The following is a 21749-nucleotide window of genomic DNA, read 5'->3' on the forward strand; positions in this document are numbered from 1 at the left end:
CACATAAAATGCTGAAAATTTCAAGGGAACACAATCCAGGGCTACAGAATTGAAGCCATCAATGATGATGACCAGGCTACGTAACCCCTGCCCTGGAGTGCATTCCATCTTGCCCAGAAAGTCACCGTCCTTCCCAGTATCGCTGGTGTTGTCCATCATTGATAATGACCAGGCTACGTAACCCCTGCCTTACCTGCCCTAGAGTGCATTCCATCTTGCCCAGAAACTCATCGTCCTTCAGGGTATCGCTGGTGTTGTCCATCATTGATAATGACCAGGCTACGTAACCCCTGCCTTACCTTCCCTAGAGTGCATTCCATCTTGCCCAGAAAGTCACCGTCCTTCACGGTATCGCTGGTGTTGTCTATCATTGATAATCACTACGTAACCCCTGCCTTACCTGCCCTAGAGTGCATTCCATCTTGCCCAGAAAGTCATCGTCCTTCAGGGTAACTCTGGTGTTGTCCATCATTGATAATCACTACGTAACCCCTGCCTTACCTGTCCTAGAGTGCATTCCATCTTGCCCAGTAAGTCACCATCCTTCACGGTAACTCTGGTGTTGTCCATCATTGATAATCACTACGTAACCCCTGCCTTACCTGCCCTAGAGTGCATTCCATCTTGCCCAGAAAGTCACCATCCTTCACGGTAACTCTGGTGTTGTCCATCATTGATAATCACTACGTAATCCCCTGCCTTACCTGTCCTAGAGTGCATTCCATCTTGCCCAGTAAGTCACCATCCTTCACGGTAACTCTGGTGTTGTCCATCATTGATAATCACTACGTAATCCCCTGCCTTACCTGTCCTAGAGTGCATTCCATCTTGCCCAGTAAGTCACCATCCTTCACGGTAACTCTGGTGTTGTCCATCATTGATAATCACTACGTAATCCCCTGCCTTACCTGTCCTAGAGTGCATTCCATCTTGCCCAGAAAGTCATCGTCCTTCACGGTATCGCTGGTGTTGTCCATGTCGTAGACAGCGACCTTCACCTTCTGCACGGTCTCGAAGCGATACTCCAAGGGGAACGCTCGCACAAAGCGAGGGTCCAGTTCATTCTTGATGCCTTCTGTTCGTCCCTCCTGTGAACAAAAAACAATGTCGCTTTATTTTTGTCATACTGCGATGAAAGGACACCCTTGGGATCAGCCAAGTGTCCCTACATTGCAGGTGGCCAGTCATGACAGGTATACTTTGGTAGAAATAATAGACTAGGGCTGATGGGGTTTATGTCGACCAAAAGAGTGGGATTCTCTGTAGGTGGAGTTCCTGTAGGGGGATTTCCTGTATACAGGGAATCCCACAGGGTCTAGTTCCAGTAGTGTTTCGCTGATATCGCTGAAAGTCACGTAATTCTTAGCGACATCGGTAGAATTTGATGTTTTTCGATCTTTTGTGATAATTCTTAGAAATAAGAGTATGGTTTGCAAGTTTTATTGACAAACTCTAACCTGTGGGATTCCCTGTATACAGGAACTCCACCTACAGGAAATCCCACTCTTTTGGTCGACATTGACCCCATCAGCCAGACTAAGGGACAACAGGTGTCCTTTTAAGGGAGGTGTCCTCTCACTGGAGGGGCCACCCATCACAGGTACCAGTGTACCCTCATTGCCAGCACCCTCTGATAAGAGGACACATCCCATCAAACCAAAAGGACGCCTCTGTTGTCTCTTTGTACCTTATCTCAAACAAGATGTACCTGTCGTGATGGGCAATGTACCTGTCGTGATGGGCAATGTACCTGTCGTGATGGGCAATGTACCTGTCGTGATGGACAATGTACCTGTCGTGATGGACAATGTACCTGTCGTGATGGGCAATGTACCTGTCGTGATGGACAATGTACCTGTCGTGATGGGCAATGTACCTGTCGTGATGGGCAATGTACCTGTCGTGATGGGCAATGTACCTGTCGTGATGGGCAATGTACCTGTCGTGATGGGCAATGTACCTGTCGTGATGGGCAATGTACCTGTCGTGATGGGCAATGTACCTGCAATGTACAGACACACTTGGCAGGTGTCAGTGTATAAAATCACAATGCCAGACACATCTGTATAGTTGATTGGCCACAGAACACAAAACAAACATGATGCGTACAGAATGTATTTCAGTTGAATGATACCTCTTAGATTAGACCTGTCTTCTCCAAAAGCAGTGTGAATCTCAACATCTAATGCATGATCATAATCAACACAGAAACTGATAAACAATCTCTGTGTGTGCCTGTCTTCACAACGACGCAACAGATGTATCTCAATATAATCATCAATCTGTTTATGCAAGTTCATGTGTTCCATGTGCAAGGCTATACACATGTTGCATAGAACACTGGTACAGCTAGGTAACATACATACAAGGCACAAGCTGTTACCCCAATAGCTAATACAGTAAAACCTGTCTCTAACGGACACCCTTGGGGAATGGTAATAGTGTCCCTATTAGACAGGTGTCCCTTCTTCACAGGTGGAGGGGCCGGGGCAATATTTTACAAAGAGCACGTAAAATGAACAAGACACTTTTTGTCGGTCCTGTAGTACGGTATGTATTTATTGGATTGAACATGAGACTCACTGAAAATGTGAGTAAACAAATGATACATGTAGCAAACAACAACAACAACATCTCCCCCCCCCCCCCCCCCCCACCCCGTTCCCTACACACACTGTGCATTCAAACTTACGCAAGTCGGACGTCACAAAGCTAAAAATAGCTGACTCTTCATCAGTCATTCAACGGGAAATTCCGCAGTGTGTCTCGGCCAAATTGGGTCAGCTCTTGTTTCATTCAGTTTTTCTAGTCTCAGCATAAATGCATGGAACAAAAATTTAGCTGTGTTAATTATTGTTTCCTTCGAACCATTGCTTACAAAGAGAGAGAGATCATCACGTCTTCTTTTTCCGATTTGATCCTCGCGATCTGTGTTTTACCACATCCCATCTCCTTCGCCACATCTCGGCATGATTGGCCGCTATCTAGTTTTTTCAAGGCAGCGACACGCTGCTCTAAAGTCATCGCTTTTCTTTTTCCTGCTGGAGATTCCATTTTCAAACACAGTAGTCTACTGTTGCTTTTGGTTGTGACTGTATCCACAATGCGGAAAAGCGAAAGTGAGTGAGCAAAAGTGGGTCTCCATCTAAACAAGCCACTGATTGGTCAGAAAAGGGACAGGACAACCAATCAACAACCATTTGTGCTACGGCTACGGCTGCCGAGCACTGACTGCATAACAGTCGAGTTTTCGAAGTTGCGTTTTTATGTACGTTGTGTCCGTTTGTGACAGTGTTTACACTTCCTACGGTCCGAAAAATCGTGTCCGCGTCCGTAAGTGGCAGGTGTCCGCCCGTTAAAGGTTAGTTATTGTTGAAATCGTGTTCGTGCCATGATAAACTGTCCGTATGTAGCAGGTGGCCGTTACAACAAGGGTCCGCTAGACTCAGGTTTTACTGTACACCTATCATTTACCTTGGGTGTCAAAGTATGTTTGCACTCTGATGCAAAGTAGATGAATGAAGTAGCTGGTACATGTACTATGCCATTTTTGTGTGTGTGTGTGTGTGTGTGTAGAGGGATTCTGTATAGCAGTGACACGTCTGTCTGTTGGTGTGAATAAGATTTCAGTGTATATATATACAAGCTGTGTCACCTCTATCCACTTGTCGCCATTGTGCAGATAGAGCACGGCACAAGGGTCCGACTTGGACATGGTGTCACGGTTGAGCAGATTGCGACACTCGATGCGTAGCTCCACCTTGGTGACACACACCATGGCTCCGCCCATACCGGGGGGACCCATTCCAGCCATAGCGTACGTCTTCCTGAAACAGTTCAGATGGATCGTTTACCTACACAAAAAACAAACACACAACATGACTCTACCTCCCATAACGGCGTAGCCCATTCCGGCCATACCGTCTTCCTGAAAAATTCAAGATGGAATGTTTACCTACACAGTAAACAAACACAGACAGACAAGCTGCAGTCAAATGTGAGAGAAATGTGCAAGGTAGAAAGTCATTTCTATCACACTCCACACTCCACACTATCACACTCCACACTATCAGTGTATCACACTCCACACTATCACACTAACACATTCCACACTCCACACTAACACATTCCACACTATCACACTAACACATTCCACACTCCACACTATCACATTCCACACTATCACACTAACACATTCCACACTCCACACTATCACATTCCACACTAACACATTCCACACTAACACATTCCACACTAACACATTCCACACTATCACACTCCACACTCCACACTATCACATTCCACACTATCACACTCCACACTATCACATTCCACACTAACACATTCCACACTAACACACTCCACACTATCACATTCCACACTAACACATTCCACACTATCACATTCCACACTATCACACTCCACACTATCACATTCCACACTAACACATTCCACACTATCACACTCCACACTATCACACTCCACACTATCACATTCCACACTATCACATTCCACACTATCACATTCCACACTCCACACTAACACATTCCACACTATCACACTCCACACTATCACATTCCACACTAACACACTCCACACTATCACACTCCACACTATCACATTCCACACTATCACATTCCACACATTCCACACTATCACATTCCACACATTCCACACTATCACACTCCACACTATCACATTCCACACTATCACACTCCACACTATCACATTCCACACTATCACATTCCACATTCCACACTAACACATTCCACACTATCACATTCCACACTCCACACTAACACATTCCACACTATCACATTCCACACTAACACATTCCACACTATCACACTCCACACTATCACATTCCACACTATCACACTCCACACTATCACATTCCACACTATCACATTCCACACTATCACACTCCACACTATCACATTCCACACTATCACATTCCACACTATCACACTCCACACTATCACATTCCACACTATCACATTCCACACTATCACACTCCACACTATCACATTCCACACTATCACATTCCACACTAACACATTCCACACTATCACACTCCACACTATCACATTCCACACTATCACACTCCACACTATCACATTCCACACTATCACACTCCACACTATCACATTCCACACTATCACACTCCACACTAACACATTCCACACTATCACACTCCACACTAACACATTCCACACTATCACACTCCACACTATCACATTCCACACTATCACACTCCACACTATCACATTCCACACTATCACACTCCACACTATCACATTCCACACTATCACACTCCACACTATCACATTCCACACTATCACATTCCACACTAACACATTCCACACTATCACACTAACATGCTTGTGACCGTAAACATCCCCGCAACACATACCTCAGCCCTCCAAGTCGGTGAGTGAGGTACAAGTCGGTGAGTGAGGTACAAGCGCGCTTCGTGCACTGGTACTGCTATTAGACTTAGGAATCAAGCAGAAGTAACCCGACTTCACTCTATCACTACTTCCTGGTCAATAAAATGCCTCTTGTTGAGCTGGCCTTTCAACATGTCGAAATGTATGGGGATTGCTCAATACCTGTAACGCATCTGTCATGCACTGAAATATTACAAGTGCAGCCTTGCGTAACATCTAGGAAGCCGACAATATCATGAGGAAAAAGTATGCCAACAAGTACTGAAGTGACACTCGCCTTGTGTCTCTGTTAATTGTTCAACTTGTAGGACTCTCCCTCACTGACGCGCCGCTGTTCGGTGAAGATGACAGGTGTGTCGACCACTGCTGCTAGTGTGGTGAAAGCCGAGCTTTACATGGATAACAATACGGTTGACAGGACGGTACGCATGAAACACATAACAAATGTAAACACGCACTGCGGCCGGGGTAAACCACAGGCGGAAGGTATCGTCCACTGGACTACTACTATCACAGAAAGACTACAAGGTACGTCACTCACCTTCGAGTCTTCTGTGTTCTTGAAGTCGCTTCCTGGGGAAAAATATTGTTCAAGATGCATGATTTGACACAAAGTGGATATTAGCGGCTCGCAAACGAAGATTCGTCCAAATGATGGTTAAAAATAAAAACAACCTGCAGCGGACGGAAGCTGAAAATTAAAGGTACATACAGTTCAAACAATCATCCAGCTGTATTTATTTGACCTTACACAGACTGTAGGAAGAGGCAAACCGTCTTGAACAATATTTTTCCCCAGGAAGCGACTCCAAGAACACAGAAGACTCGAAGGTGAGTGACGTACCTTGTTACTCTTGTAGTCTTTCTGTGATAGTAGTCCAGTGGACGATACCTTCCGCCTGTGGGTAAACCCAGCCGCCTTGCGCTTGCTACATTAACTTCACATAACGCTGAGCTCCCCGGGGGGAAGCTAAGCTCAATGCCTCTAACGGACTCACCGTTTAAGGCTGGTATACGAACGTCTGCAAGACGGTCGTAGTAGCGATGTTCTCTGGTCTGTGTTTAGGTCGAATCTGCCTCACCCGCCACTGCGTGGCTCAACACTTCCGGTACAGGGGGAATCTAATGGAGTCGTCTCCCTTAGCCTAACAGGGAATGCTGTGTAACTAACCACTGAGCCCTCGCGCATGCGCTCGTGTCCACTTTCACTTTGGTTGTTGGTCACAACTCCAAGACTGTTACCGCTATTGTGATGCTGTCCCGCGACAGAGATCTTACTGCTAAGGTTGCACGCTACCACAGATATTTATCCACATATCGATTCGAACTTGTATGGATACGATATATCGATACGGGTTGCCGGAACTCGATATATTCAGGGCACAAATGCAATGACCTGCAAATCATGCCAAAACGAAAGTAGAACAGCTTCACTTCAAAGACAGTTTGATGACGCCGAGAGTGTGCGGGGGACACTCTCTCTGCACTCGTAGCACAAGCATCCCAGCAAGCTTCTCTTTTTAAGTTGAAGTAAACTTTAGATCATTTTTTAACCAGATCAACACCTGCTTGAACTTGTTCTACATTATATAACTAAGCTGTTAATCAACTGGCTTTTTCAGTCGGATTTTTGTTGTTGTCAAATTCGTTTAAATTGAATTTTTCTACATGGCAGATCTCTCTTGGTCATATTTGTTTAATCTCTCAGTTCTATTATAGTTGGTTATTTGCATACTGTCATCTTCTCTGCATCAGGTTTTAAAAGAGATTGTGTGACATACAGGGTGACACGAAAAAAACAGATCCCACCAAAAGTTTAATATTTTCTGAAATAATCAGCCGATTCTTTTATTTTTTCAGGTGAGCCAAGCTGAAATGATGTTCTAACAGCCCACCAAGTTTGAGCTTCAAGATGTCATGGACAACGGAGCATAAGACATTTATAGTCGAGGCCTATTTTCGGTCGAATTCTATCCACGCTGCTCAACTGGAATTCAAAAGACAGTTTGGACGTAGAGACTTTCCTGTTAAATCAGTTATCTATGGATGGAGGGATAAGTTCAGAGACCATGGGACTGTCAATAACCTCAATAGTAAAAACCCTAACAGGGGATCCCACTCTGGTCGACCTAAATCAGCAAGGACACCGAGGAATATTGATTCAGTCAGAGAGTCTGTTGTGCGCAGCCCGAGCAAATCTGTTCGCCGGCGAAAATAGGCCTCGACTATAAATGTCTTATGCTCCGTTGTCCATGACATCTTGAAGCTCAAACTTGGTGGGCTGTTAGAACATCATTTCAGCTTGGCTCACCTGAAAAAATAAAAGAATCGGCTGATTATTTCAGAAAATATTAAACTTTTGGTGGGATCTGTTTTTTTCGTGTCACCCTGTACATGCATGTAATGAATAAAGTTTGTTCAGGCCAATGTTGTTTTACTTAAAAGACTCTCAGTCAAAAAAACAGTATGATAATAGGCATTTAGTAGTAGTAGAAGCAGGGACTGGTTAGTGTTTGCCATAAGCCTCACGTTTTTTTAAGCACCCCATCTCATTTTCAAATTTGTTGTAGGTCAATCATATTTATATTTAGCAAGCTCAAGATCGCTTCCTCAATATCAATCATCATATAAATAAAAGAACTCAATAATAATGGTTTCTTTGTCTAGCAGATTCTTGAAGGTGTTATTGTTTTGTGCATATTTAACATCAGACAATGTGTTCCATTTAACATCAGACAATGTGTTCCATCAGACAATGTGTTCCATCAGACAATGTGTTCCATTTGACAATGTGTTCCATCAGACAATGTGTTCCATCAGACAATGTGTGCAATCAGACAATGTGTTCCATTTGACAATTTGTCTGCATGTGTATCAGTGCTCTTGTTGTTAGTTGCCTCCCTTGGTGTGTGTGTTGTTAGTTGCCTCCCTTGGTGTGTGTGTTGTTAGTTGGTCAAATCCTCCCTTGGTGTGTGTGTTGTTAGTTGGTCAAATCCTCCCTTGGTGTGTGTGTTGTTAGTTGGTCAAATCCTCCCTTGGTGTGTGTGTTGTTAGTTGGTCAAATCCTCCCTTGGTGTGTGTGTTGTTAGTTGGTCAAATCCTCCCTTGGTGTGTGTGTTGTTAGTTGGTCAAATCCTCCCTTGGTGTGTGTGTTGTTAGTTGGTCAAATCCTCCCTTGGTGTGTATGTTCGCGTATTCTCTCTGTTTGAGTACATGGATGAACCCAGGTGAATGTTTCCTCTAGTCTTATTAAATGTTCCCTAAATTAACCTTTCTTCTTTTGTTAAAATATTTATCTATTTGTTAATTTTTAGTACAGTATTAGTACAGTACAGAACAAACAGAACACATGGAAATGGAGACAGATGCATACCACAAAGAGGTCACAAAGAGGTCACAAAGAGGTCACACTGGATTTCACATCATATTCTCAACCAAGTGACTCAGTGAGTCATCCAATGCCAAACAATTACATTTGTTTACGCTCTTGTTGAAAAGTCTTTATTGTGTTCCTAAAAAAATGTATAAAGTGGATTTAAAACTATCTGAAGTGACTTTGTTACTATGCGTAAAATTACTGTGCTGTTCTGGCAATACTAACCATGCATCACATTTTAATATTTATACCAAACATGCAGTATGAATAAATGACACTGGTTGATATCAGGTTAAGAAGCAAAGTAGGTTGAAGTTAAATGGACTTGATGCTTCACCCTTGTTGAACAGAAGTTGTTTGTTTTTACATTTAGTCAAGTTTTGTTTCTTCTTCTTTGATTTTGAGCTTTATACACAGATGTGTGCATGTAGATTTCTACTTTCTATGACGACTTGTCCACCGGGTAGAAACTGGCGCTGTGGACAAACGGTCCGTACATTTCTGGTGCAATGAACGGGAGACCACTGGTGTCCCTGCAGAATTGTGTGCAGATTGTAGATTGCACAACTTGGAGCAGCCCCTCTTCAGCAAAACACAGATCAGTAGATCCAGACTAAGAACCAACACTAGAGGTATACTCTTTGATCCAGAAGAACATCTTTCCTTTGCGTAACCTGACCGAGGACTATCTTGGCCGAGACATGTACGATACTCTAACTGTGCTTAGGTGTTCGTCCTTGCAGCTCATGCAGAAATCCTCCAACTCTGAACAAAAAAAAGTAAAAATAAACAAGACTTAAATCACTGTAAACGAGACGTTTCAATACAATGTCATATGTTCTACAGTATCATATCTATATAAACTGTATCATATCTATATAAAGAAAGTATCATATCTGTATAAACTGTATCATATCTAAACTTGGCCAAAAAATTATTGCAACAACTTTCGCACACTAACAAAAGCAATAAAACGCAATCCATTTTAGTTCAACTTTACATGCTGGAAAAGGTTATTATGTCCACCGTTCATATCATTTGTCCGATCGGTGGTAATTTGAATAGGCATCCCGTTACAGCCTGTCAAACAAGGTCACCCCTAAAATCGACCTGACAAAAACCATAGCCCCGTGTTTTAAAATCTGAAAAAAATCAGAATGTGCACTTACCAAATACTTATGACTACCGTTAGAAAGGCCATTCAATTTCCAGTTCAGAGCATTTTGTTTGATATACCTTACGTCTCTAGTCTTTGTGTAGCCTTTTGACAAAGGCGGTAGGGGTCAACCGTTTTAGGGGCCAAAAAAGGCACGTTTTGCGGCCATTTTTGAGGGGGTCCTCCACTCAAAGAGCCATATCTGCTCAAGTTCTCAACGAATTGCTTTAGAAATTTCAGAAGTTATGACCAAAAGGCTGACCAAAATCTGTGTTGATTTTGGTGAACGTGTATATACTTACTAAGCGTGTCTTATTACGCAACGTTTCCGAAAGACCTAAACAAATATTCGTATTAATTCAGGGTTTAAGGACAAAAAATCGTGACTTTGTAGTATGTTTGCGTGTGCTTATACCTAGTGATATTGTAAAGCGCATATTGCTTTTAGTTATGCGCTATAGAAATCTCCTTAATAAATAAATAAATAAACTTTGCATGCTAAGAAAAAAATGGTTGAGGCAATCGTCAGGCAGATCTGAGTGCTGGTTTACATTTCAGTGCTGGAGATGGGAACGCACAAGAAAAATTATCGATCATCGTCTTTGGTATTCCATAGAAAGATCACGTGAAACACGCAGCCTGGCCACCCCAACACAGCACGCACCTGTCACACAGCACACACCTGTCACACAGCACACACCTGTCACACAGCACGCACCTGTCACACAGCACACACCTGTCACACAGCACACACCTGTCACACAGCACACACCTGTCACACAGCACACACCTGTCACACAGCACACACCTGTCACACAGCACACACCTGTCACACAGCACACACCTGTCACACAGCACGCACCTGTCACACAGCACGCACCTGTCACACAGCACGCACCTGTCACACAGCACGCACCTGTCACACAGCACACACCTGTCACACAGCACACACCTGTCACACAGCACACACCTGTCACACAGCACACACCTGTCACACAGCACGCACCTGCCCACTGTCACACAGCACACACCTGTCACACAGCACACACCTGCCCACTGTCACACAGCACGCACCTGCCCACTGTCACACAGCACACACCTGTCACACAGCACGCACCTGCCCACTGTCACACAGCACGCACCTGTCACACAGCACACACCTGTCACACAGCACGCACCTGCCCACTGTCACACAGCACACACCTGTCACACAGCACACACCTGTCACACAGCACACACCTGTCACACAGCACACACCTGCCCACTGTCACACAGCACGCACCTGTCACACAGCACACACCTGTCACACAGCACACACCTGTCACACAGCACACACCTGCCCACTGTCACACAGCACACACCTGCCCACTGTCACACAGCACACACCTGCCCACTGTCACACAGCACGCACCTGCCCACTGTCACACAGCACACACCTGCCCACTGTCACACTGCACACACCTGCCCCCTGTCACACAGCACGCACCTGCCCCCTGTCACACAGCACGCACCTGCCCACTGTCACACAGCACGCACCTGCCCACTGTCACACAGCACACACCTGCCCACTGTCACACAGCACACACCTGCCCACTGTCACACAGCACACACCTGCCCACTGTCACACAGCACACACCTGCCCACTGTCACACAGCACACACCTGCCCACTGTGACACTGCAAGCTTAACCACGTGCGAGATTGTCAACTCAGAGGCTTGTTGTGCTGTGACGTCACAGACAGCAGACGACGAAACCACTTGTGAACTGGCAGCAACGGACCGAGAGTTTGCACCAGAGGACGTTTACGACCTAGCCTCCAACTGCTCAAAGAACGCCCAACTGAAATCAAAACTGTTAAATAAAAAGAGAAATCGCGCCCTCTTAAAAGTCGTGTGTGCGAGAAAAGGAGAAGACGCGGATTGCAAGGGGAGACAGGGGCGGACCTAGTTGTGGAAAAGGGGGGGTTCCAAATTGGAGCAGGGGTCCAGGGGCCGCTCAGGCCCCGGCGGGGTCCATGGGCAAAGCCCCCCAGATGCTGAAGGAATTTTATTTTTTTAGGTCAATCGGAGGCCTCTCGTGGAAGATAACAAGGTAAAAAAACAAGTCGCGTAAGGCGAAAATACAATATTTAGTCAAGTAGCTGCCATTTTTCAGCAAGACCGTATACTCGTAGCATCGTCAGTCCACCGCTCACGGCAAAGGCAGTGAAATTGACAAGAAGAGCGGGGTAGTAGTTGCGCTAAGAAGGATAGCACGCTTTTCTGTACCTCTCTTTGTTTTAACTTTCTGAGCGTGTTTTTAATCCAAACATATCATATCTATATGTTTTTGGAATCAGGAACCGACAAGGAATAAGATGAAAGTGTTTTTAAATTGATTTGGACAATTTAATTTTGATAATAATTTTTATATATTTAATTTTCAGAGCTTGTTTTTAATCCGAATATAACATATGTATATGTTTTTGGAATCAGCAAATGATGGAGAATAAGATAAACGTAAATTTGGATCGTTTTATAAATTTTTATTTTTTTTTACAATTTTCAGATTTTTAATGACCAAAGTCATTAATTAATTTTTAAGCCACCAAGCTGAAATGCAATACCGAACCCCGGGCTTCGTCGAAGATTACTTGACCAAAATTTGAACCAATTTGGTTGAAAAATGAGGGCGTGACAGTGCCGCCTCAACTTTCACGAAAAGCCGGATATGACGTCATCAAAGACATTTATCAAAAAAATGAAAAAAACGTTCGGGGATTTCATACCCAGGAACTCTCATGTCAAATTTCATAAAGATCGGTCCAGTAGTTTAGTCTGAATCGCTCTACACACACACACACACACACACACAGACACACACAGACACACACACACACACACACACACGCGCACATACACCACGACCCTCGTTTCGATTCCCCCTCGATGTTAAAATATTTAGTCAAAACTTGACTAAATATAAAAACACGGATGGGGGGGGGGGGGGGGTTCCGGGCACCCAGGAACCCCCCCCTAGGTCCGCCCCTGGGAGACGACTACGTCCTGACATATGACTGCGAAACAGCACAGACATCGTCATTCCGACAAGAGGAGGAAACGCCCCCGGATGTCCGGCGCCTGGCCCAAGTCGACCGCAACGCCTTTACCGTGTGTGTTTATTCAATAAAATGTCTTACGTCTTACGTCTCTCTCTCTCTCTGCCTAGTGGTAAGGACGCCCCGTGATCGGGAGGTCGTGGGTTCGAACCACGGCCGGGTCATACCTAAGACTTTAAAATTGGCAATCTAGTGGCTGCTCCGCCTGGCGTCTGGCATTATGGGGTTAGTGCTAGGACTGGTTGGTCCGGTGTCAGAATAATGTGACTGGGTGAGACATGAAGCCTGTGCTGCGACTTCTGTCTTGTGTGTGGCGCACGTTATATTATGTCAAAGCAGCACCGCCCTGATATGGCCCTTCGTGGTCGGCTGGGCGTTAAGCAAACAAACAAACAAACAAAATCTCTCTCTCTCTCTCTCTCTCTCTCTCTCTCTCTCTCTCTCTCTCTCTCTCTCTCTCTCTCTCTCTGAGACAGACAGAAGCAGACAAGAGGGTAGAACAGACAATTAATTAAACAGAGAGAGTAAAAGAAAGAAAGAGAGACAGGGCTGAACTGAGCTGTAATTAACATGAGTCACTAACAACAAAAGCCCCACGTGTACACATACACACACACAAACACACACATACACACACTGACACACACACACACACACAGATACACACACACACACACACACACATACACACACACACAGCACTACCGTGCGCCCGCCGCAAACTCTTACAAGAAATTCAGTTGATCCCAGGATCAACACGGGCCGAAACATTGACAATATCAAAGAAACAGGAAGTTGTACACCTGTTGGTACAGGTAAACAAAATAATAGTGTTGATGTGTCCTGTTAAATTGTCTTTTCGGCGTTTGTACATAAATGGGAGATAACAACTATCGCAATATCAAGGAAGAAGATTGTTGTGAAAGTAATGCAATAATGAATAAGAGCTCAATAATGAATAAGACCTATTGGCTTAACAGAAAGGAAGAAGGCTACTCTACCTTTATGGAAGTGATGCAATAATACTGGTATTGGTGACAGAAATATGTTTTCCACCAAGAAACCGATCGATCAACCAAGGAACCAAAAGACAGAGCGAGCGATAGACGTTGCAACAGGTAGGAATGGTATTGTTTTTGGTCTAAATGAGCGTCATACAGTGGCATGTCACAGTGTAAAAGGGAAAGTAGTAAAAGTAGTTATAAATAGAAATGAATGAAATCAAAGTGTATGATGCAAATAACTTTATTTAAAATTATCACTGAGTCACAAAATAATAAAGCAAGAAAGAATACAGTGTTAGTGAAACTGTTGTAAATGGCAAAATGCTGTTGACATGAATACACATTTGAATGCTAGTAATGTAGCACCAATATATGACCCATTGTCACACTTAAACGAAGCTCTGGCTGACTTTGTTCCCAGACCCAGAGGTCTGGGTTATGCGGAGGCATTTGCCTGTGTGAACGGTGACATTCCGGAACCGGAACTAGTATCGAGGTTGTAATGGGCAGCGCCATTTTGTTGTGAAATACGTCATCAGTTTGTGTACACAGAAAGTTGTGACATCCGTCACCCTATGGGAGGGGTGAAGGCAACATTGTTGTTCATCTGTAGAAAGTTGTGAAATCCGTCACCCTATGGGAGGGGTGAAGGCAAAATTGGTCATCACTGAGTTTGTGTAACACAGGAAGTTGTGAAATTGTTCAACAAAAACATCAGAGGTCGAATTGTGCAGGGTCAACCGTAACAAACTCAAACCGAGCCAGTCATACTTACCTGTATTTGAGTGACTTATATACCGACATTTTTATTTCTTATTTTCAGCACAGGTGTAGGAAAAATCATGAACCAAAATGTTATTTATTTTCTAATTTAACATTTTTTTTTACAAATGTGACCATGTTCTTTTAAACAAACAGTGACATTAAACATTGTTATGTTAAAAAAAAGAAAAAAGAAAAATAGCTTTTGTGCACAAATCAGAAAATACATTGTACATTTTACCTACAGGCCAAACCGTGAGTTTCTGTGGCAAAGCCCGACCGAGGCCAGCGGTAAAAATAGCCAGCGGGGCGATATCACTTTGTCCGCACGTCGCTGGGCATATCAGCGCAGTTCAACGTTGCCAGAGACCAAAGAAGCGCTTTACTCAGGTCGCAGCGCGCGGCGGCTCACTGGAGGAATGTTTGAAAACTATCTGTGCTCGACTGCGAGCAGACCACAGGCACATTACACCCAATAAAGTTTGGACTTGTACTGGCAGAGAGCGAATGCAAATTCTTGTAGGCATACACAGACGCAACATAGCATATACAGACAATAACACCCACAACACTTCAACAGCATATGAAAGGAATAAAAATAAATCCGCAAATCGCGCACAATACACCAGTTAGAAAAACAAGGAGTACCAAAGCGGCGTGCAGAAACTAAACTGACTCGGAGACTGAGAAGAAACATTTATCACACGATGTGGATAGCAAACATTAAAATAAAACAGATAAGTCAAGCAAAAAATAAACACAAATATCGAAAACACAATAAACAAAGGTAAAGAAAACAAAAAGAGATGCTTGCCGACAGACGGTCAGTGTGTGTGTGCGTGGTTTGTGCGTCACTGCGGGGTGTGTGTGTGTGTGTGTGTGTGTGTGTGTGTGCGTGCGCGTGCATGCGTGCGTAGGCTACGTTCTTGCGTGTGTGCGTTCGAATGAGAAAGAAGAGAGAGAGAGGATTGAAGAATGAGGTCACGCTCTCTGTCACATGAATACATATACACACACTGAAGGCTACCTCGGACACGAACACTTGCCAACAACTGTGGTTGGACATGCTTTTGAAATGGAATATTTTTTCGACATGATTTCTGGACATACGAATCCCGCTGTGTTGCCTACTGATGTTGCGAATGATGAAGGTTTTGAGTTGACTGACCTTGAGGAGGGATTGCATCAGGCGTTTATCGTCTCAAATTATATCCTTGCTACTTTTCAGGAGTCAACTATTGCCATTCATGGTAACTTGGATAGTCAATGTTTTTATTTGTTTGATTCCCATCAAAGAAACAGAAATGGTAACCATTCTTCAAATGGCGCTGCAGTTTTGATGTCATCAAGTTAATTCCTTTGCAGAATTGATTGATTTTCTCAAAAGCCATTATCAATGTGTTTATCAATTAACACCTGTTCATTTCTGTCCAACTGCAACATGCAATTCATTAACTTTTGACCCTAACCTTTAACACTTCCCAAAATAAATCTTTGGTGGACATTGCATCGACGCTGTTCATTTTGAATGAACATTTTTCTTGTTACTATATTATGTGTGTGTTCTACAGCGCCCGCGCGTGGGTGTGTGTGTGTGTGTTCGTGTGGGCGCATGACTTTGGGGTTCACATGGTTTGTTTGTTTGTTTGTTTGTTTGTTTCAGACCCACACCCATATACACACATTTCACATTTAAACCATTTGTCGGCCCCCTGTCGATATTTATCGACTAAGTTCCTTTGTGTTGCATTGTTGTGCAAGATGACTGAGTGTGTGCAAGAAACCACTTTGACCATTCACCTAAAAATTACATGAAGGAACGTCTGGGAACCTGCTGATTTGAATCAGCAAATTTTCTTGTTGAGGATGTGGCCAGGTTTCCTGGGAGGGCAGTAGTCAATGTAAAAGACTATTTCTTTGAAAAAACATATACCATGGCATCTAAAGAATGGAAGTAGACTTGATCCGACAACATTTGTGTTGGCCATTGTACCAATCATGAAGTACACGATTTTTTGCAGTCACTGTCTTTTCCCCAGTAAATTTTCGAGTCAGGCGGACCTTTGACCCAGTACATTTCCCGGTAACAGCCATGCAATTCCAGGAAGCGCTGTTGTGTTGAGGCCTTGTTAAGGTTAATTTTTTTCCAAAAAATACTTGTTGAAGTTATTATTATTATTATTATTATCATATTATGTTGAAGTAACACGCCGTACAAGCCGTTACGCTGAATGCGTGGAGGTGTCGGGGGCGGGAGTTGACTCTGATATCTATGAGGCCCTGTAAGCGTTACAGACGGTTTCGGTTTCGGTTTCGAAGGAAGGGAGACAAACCACAGCACGTCTTCCACAGGTTGATTTCTTCCCTTCTAGTGCAGGAATAAAAAATATTCATACGCAAATTGTTAGCAGATGTTAAGATTTTAAGTACAACAATGTTAAAATAGATGAATTTTTTCACATAAAAAATACACATGTTATTGTTTGTTTGAAAGACCCTGGTAAAAATAGACAACAAACTTTCAAGTTTGAAAAGAAAGTACTTTTTGTGTTGTCCGTTTGTGATAAAGTTCACCTGTGCTCTACAATGTCTCCCAAACTGACGACTATATTTTGTACTCATTTACATTGTACAGTGAAGGGTTCGACAGTGGTAGTCTATGAACTCATACACATGTTTTTGTTAGAATTCAAATTCTTGTGACACACTTCTTCTTGTTCATTTCCTGTGCCTGTGATTTGTTTGAGCACATTGTGAGGTATTTGACCACAGACTACAAACGGAAACAAAGAACGAAAAACAAAAATAAAAACATGCACCAGCAATCACAGTCTAGTGCCCTCCAAAGAACACTCGCTGGGGAAAATCAAATTACAAAACTTCGAAAGCACTCACGAGAAACGCGCAAATTCGCAATCACTCCAAGTTCTTATAAAAAACGCTGGCGCTGGACCCGAGTACTCTTCAGACTGGCTCGCTCCCCCAGTATGAAAGTTTTTGTCTTGTGCACAAAAACGTTCATAATCAACAATAGTAAACAAGAATTTAAAAAAAAAAAAATAGACCGCCCATGCCGGGAATCGAACCCGGATTACTTTGGCCATAGACGAATCGCTTTCCACCCGGATCACTTGGATTAAAAAAAAATAATAATAATTTATTTATTTTACACAATTAAAAAAATTATTAGAGTAAAATAAAACATTAAAACGTTCATAATAAACAATAGTAAACAAGAATTTAAAAAAAAAATAGACCGCCCATGCCGGAATCGAACCCGGATCACTTTGGCCATAGACGGACGTGCTACGACAACTTTACTAGAGTTGTGCGCCTTGAATCACTGTGTGTATCTGTCGAGCGCTCTCTGTCTTTCAGTCTCACCGAGACCACACACTGCATTGTAGTTTCTTTGCCGAGACCAACGGCGACTTCCTGTCACGTGGTACATACGTCACAGAAATCCCCCATGAACAAAAATTTCTCCACCTGCAAGCTACTTACCCGACGCCAAAGACGAGCCGCCCGTCAATAACCATCAAATCAACAAAGCGTAACACACCGAGCACAGGGCTCCGGACAGAAATAACCACAGCCAAGTTTGCACAGGCCTAGGACTGTTCATCTCTAATATAAAGCGACTGTATACGTTACCATTGACGGTGATCGATAATTTTTCGTGCGCGTTCCCATCTCCAGCAAATGGGTGGCTTAAACCAGCACTGAGATCTGCCTGAAACTTTGGCACCAGTTGCCCCTACCATTTTTACATTTAGTCAAGTTTTGACTAAATGTTTTAACATCGAGGGGGAATCGAAACGAGGGTCGTGGTGTATGTGTGTGTGTGTGCGTGTGTGCGTGCGTGTGTGCGTGCGTGCGTGTAGAGCGATTCAGACCAAACTACTGGACCGATCTTTATGAAATTTGACATGAGAGTTCCTGAATATGATATCCCCGAACGTTTTTTTCCTTTTTTTGATAAATGTCTTTGATGACGTCATATCCGGCTTTTCGTGAAAGTTGAGGCGGCACTGTCACGCTCTCATTTTTCAACCAAATTGGTTGAAATTTTGATCAAGTAGTCTTCGACGAAGCCCGGACTTCGGTATTGCATTTCAGCTTGGTGGCTTAAAAATTAATTAATGACTTTGGTCATTAAAAATCTGAAAATTGTAAAAAAAATTATTTTTTTCTAAAACGATTCGGATTAAAAACAAGCTCTGAAAATTAAATATATAAAAATTATTATCAAAATTAAATTTTTGAAATCAATTTAAAAACACTTTCATCTTATTCCTTGTCGGTTCCTGATTCCAAAAACATATAGATATGATATGTTTGGATTAAAAACACGCTCAGAAAGTTAAAACAAAGAGAGGTACAGAAAAGTGTGCTATCCTTCTCAGCGCAAGTACTACCCCGCTCTTCCTGTCAATTTCACTGCCTTTGCCGTGCGCGGTGGACTGACGATGCTACGAGTATACGGTCTTGCTGCATTGCATTGCGTTCAGTTTCATTCTGTGAGTTCGACAGCTACTTGACTAAATGTTGTATTTTCGCCTTACGCGACTTGTTACATTTAGTCAAGTTTTGACTAAATGTTTTAACGTAGAGGGGGGAATCGAGACGAGGGTCGTGGTGTATGTGCGTGTGTGTGTGTGTCTGTGTGTGTGTGTAGAGCGATTCAGACTAAACTACTGGACCGATCTTTATGAAATTTGACATGAGAGTTCCTGGGTATGAAATCCCCGAACGTTTTTTTCATTTTTTTGATAAATGTCTTTGATGACGTCATATCCGGCTTTTCGTGAAAGTTGAGGCGGCACTGTCACGCCCTCATTTTTCAACCAAATTGGTTGAAATTTTGGTCAAGTAATCTTCGACGAAGCCCGGACTTCGGTATTGCATTTCAGCTTGGTGGCTTAAAAATTAATTAATGACTTTGGTCATTAAAAATCTGAAAATTGTAAAAAAAAATAAAAATTTATAAAACGATCCAAATTTACGTTCATCTTATTCTCCATCATTTTCTGATTCCAAAAACATATAAATATGTTATATTTGGATTAAAAACAAGCTCTGAAAATTAAATATATAAAAATTATTATCAAAATTAAATTGTCCAAATCAATTTAAAAACACTTTCATCTTATTCCTTGTCGGTTCCTGATTCCAAAAACATATAGATATGATATGTTTGGATTAAAAACACGCTCAGAAAGTTAAAACAAAGAGAGGTACAGAAAAGCGTGCTATCCTTCTTAGCGCAACTACTACCCCGCTCTTCTTGTCAATTTCACTGCCTTTGCCATGAGCGGTGGACTGACGATGCTACGAGTATACGGTCTTGCTGAAAAATGGCATTGCGTTCAGTTTCATTCTGTGAGTTCGACAGCTACTTGACTAAATGTTGTATTTTCGCCTTACGCGACTTGTTTTTCTTAGCATGCAATGTCACGATTTTTTGTCCTTAAACCCTGAATTAATACGAATATTTGTTTAGGTCTTTCGGAAACGTTGCGTTATAAGACACGCTTAGTATACACTGACGTTCACCAAAATCAACACAGATTTTGGTCAGCCTATTAGTCATAACTACTGAAATTTCTAAAGCAATTCATTGAGAACTTGAGCAGATATGGCTCTTTGAGTGGAGGACCCCCCCAAAAATGGCCGCAAAACGTGCCTTTTTTGGCCTCTGAAACGGTTGACCCCTACCGCCTTTGTCAAAAGGCTACACAAAGACTAGAGAAGTAAGGTGCATCAAACAAAATGCTCTGAACTGGAAATTGAATGGCGTTTCTGAATGGTAAGTGCACATTCTGATTTTTTGCAGATTTTAAAACACGGGGCTATAGTTTTTGTCAGGTCGATTTTAGGGGTGACCTTGTTTGACAGGCTGTAACGGGATGCCTATACAAATTACCACCGATCGGACAAATGATATAAACGGTGGACATAATTACCTTTTCCAGCATATAAAGTTGAACTAAAATGGATTGCGTTTTACCGCTTTTGTTAGCGTGCGAAAGTTGTTGCAATAATTTTTTGGCCAAGTTTATATAAACTGTATCATGGGTGCAACCTGGAAAATTCCAAAAACCGGCAAAAGTTGGGGTCCAGCATTTTTAGTATTTAAAATGCCAAAAAAAAACCTCTCCTGGAACAAAAACATCGGCAGCCGATGAAACCAAAAACCGGCTGCCGGCGTGTAGCCGGCAGATCGAGTTGCACCCATGCTGTATTCCCCCGAAATCGGCGTATGCTGCCTGAATGGCGGGGTAGGAACGGTCATACACGTAAAAATCCACTCATGCTAAAAACATGAGTGAACGTGGGAGTCTAAGCCCATGAACAAAGAAGAAGAAGAATATAAACTGTATCATATCTATATAAACTGTATTATATCTATATCAAGAAAGTATCATATCTATATAAACTGTATTATATCTATATCAAGAAAGTATCATATCTATATAAACTGTATTATATCTATATAAAGAAAGTATCATATCTATATAAACTGTATTATATCTATTTATTACCAATTCAGTGCCCCATATGGCTTTTTGACCAATCAGGACGGATTCTAGGTGACCCTCTAAATGTTATAACGTTCAGGCAGGGATCCTTTTTGTTTATCAAGCTAAAAATGAACAAGACAAAGTAAAAATTTAAATCAGCAATATCAGTGTGATTTATTCTAAAGAATGACACTTCAAATGCTGTCAGATAATACTCTCTTTATCTAAAAAATACCGAAAAGCGAGTTTTGTCGGTGGGTGCTTTACAGAACAGCAAGGCACCGCCCATCCTCTGAGTGTGCAATGCCGACTCGCTCACTTGAAATCTAAATGATCAAAGTTCGGAAAATCAAGTGAAATTGGGTCACTCGCTTTACGT

At 42.7% G+C, this 21749-nt stretch overlaps 2 protein-coding genes across 8 annotated transcripts in view; both read right to left on the minus strand.

Annotated features, from left to right (window-relative positions):
* The window catches only part of LOC138959144 (copine-3-like), a 60312-nt gene extending 53753 nt beyond the window's left edge, over positions 1-6559 (minus strand). Inside the window, exons 1-3 of one of the 4 annotated variants that reach the window (XM_070330516.1) lie at positions 6449-6559; positions 3656-3827; positions 909-1088 (exon numbers count right to left, since the gene is read on the minus strand). In XM_070330516.1, the coding sequence (XP_070186617.1) occupies positions 909-1088; positions 3656-3814 (339 nt within the window). In that variant the 5' untranslated portion in view covers positions 3815-3827; positions 6449-6559. Of the gene's footprint in view, positions 1-193; positions 278-501; positions 563-908; positions 1089-3655; positions 3828-5413; positions 5702-6448 lie in introns of those variants that run through there. The other 3 variants (XM_070330523.1, XM_070330537.1, XM_070330530.1) reach the window with 3 other exon arrangements.
* Positions 6560-8924: 2365 nt separating this feature from the next.
* LOC138959055 (phosphorylase b kinase regulatory subunit beta-like) overlaps positions 8925-21749 on the minus strand; it is a 123702-nt gene continuing 110877 nt past the window's right edge. For 2 of the 4 annotated variants that reach the window (XM_070330417.1, XM_070330412.1), the window contains 2 exons: positions 21392-21492; positions 8925-9591 (listed from right to left, as the gene is read on the minus strand). In XM_070330417.1, the coding sequence (XP_070186518.1) occupies positions 21396-21492 (97 nt within the window). In that variant the 3' untranslated portion in view covers positions 8925-9591; positions 21392-21395. The remainder of the gene's footprint in view (positions 9592-21391; positions 21493-21749) is intronic. The other 2 variants (XM_070330427.1, XM_070330419.1) reach the window with 1 other exon arrangement.

This window comes from Littorina saxatilis, linkage group LG1 (assembly GCF_037325665.1).
Source record: "Littorina saxatilis isolate snail1 linkage group LG1, US_GU_Lsax_2.0, whole genome shotgun sequence".
NCBI lineage: Eukaryota > Metazoa > Mollusca > Gastropoda > Littorinimorpha > Littorinidae > Littorina > Littorina saxatilis.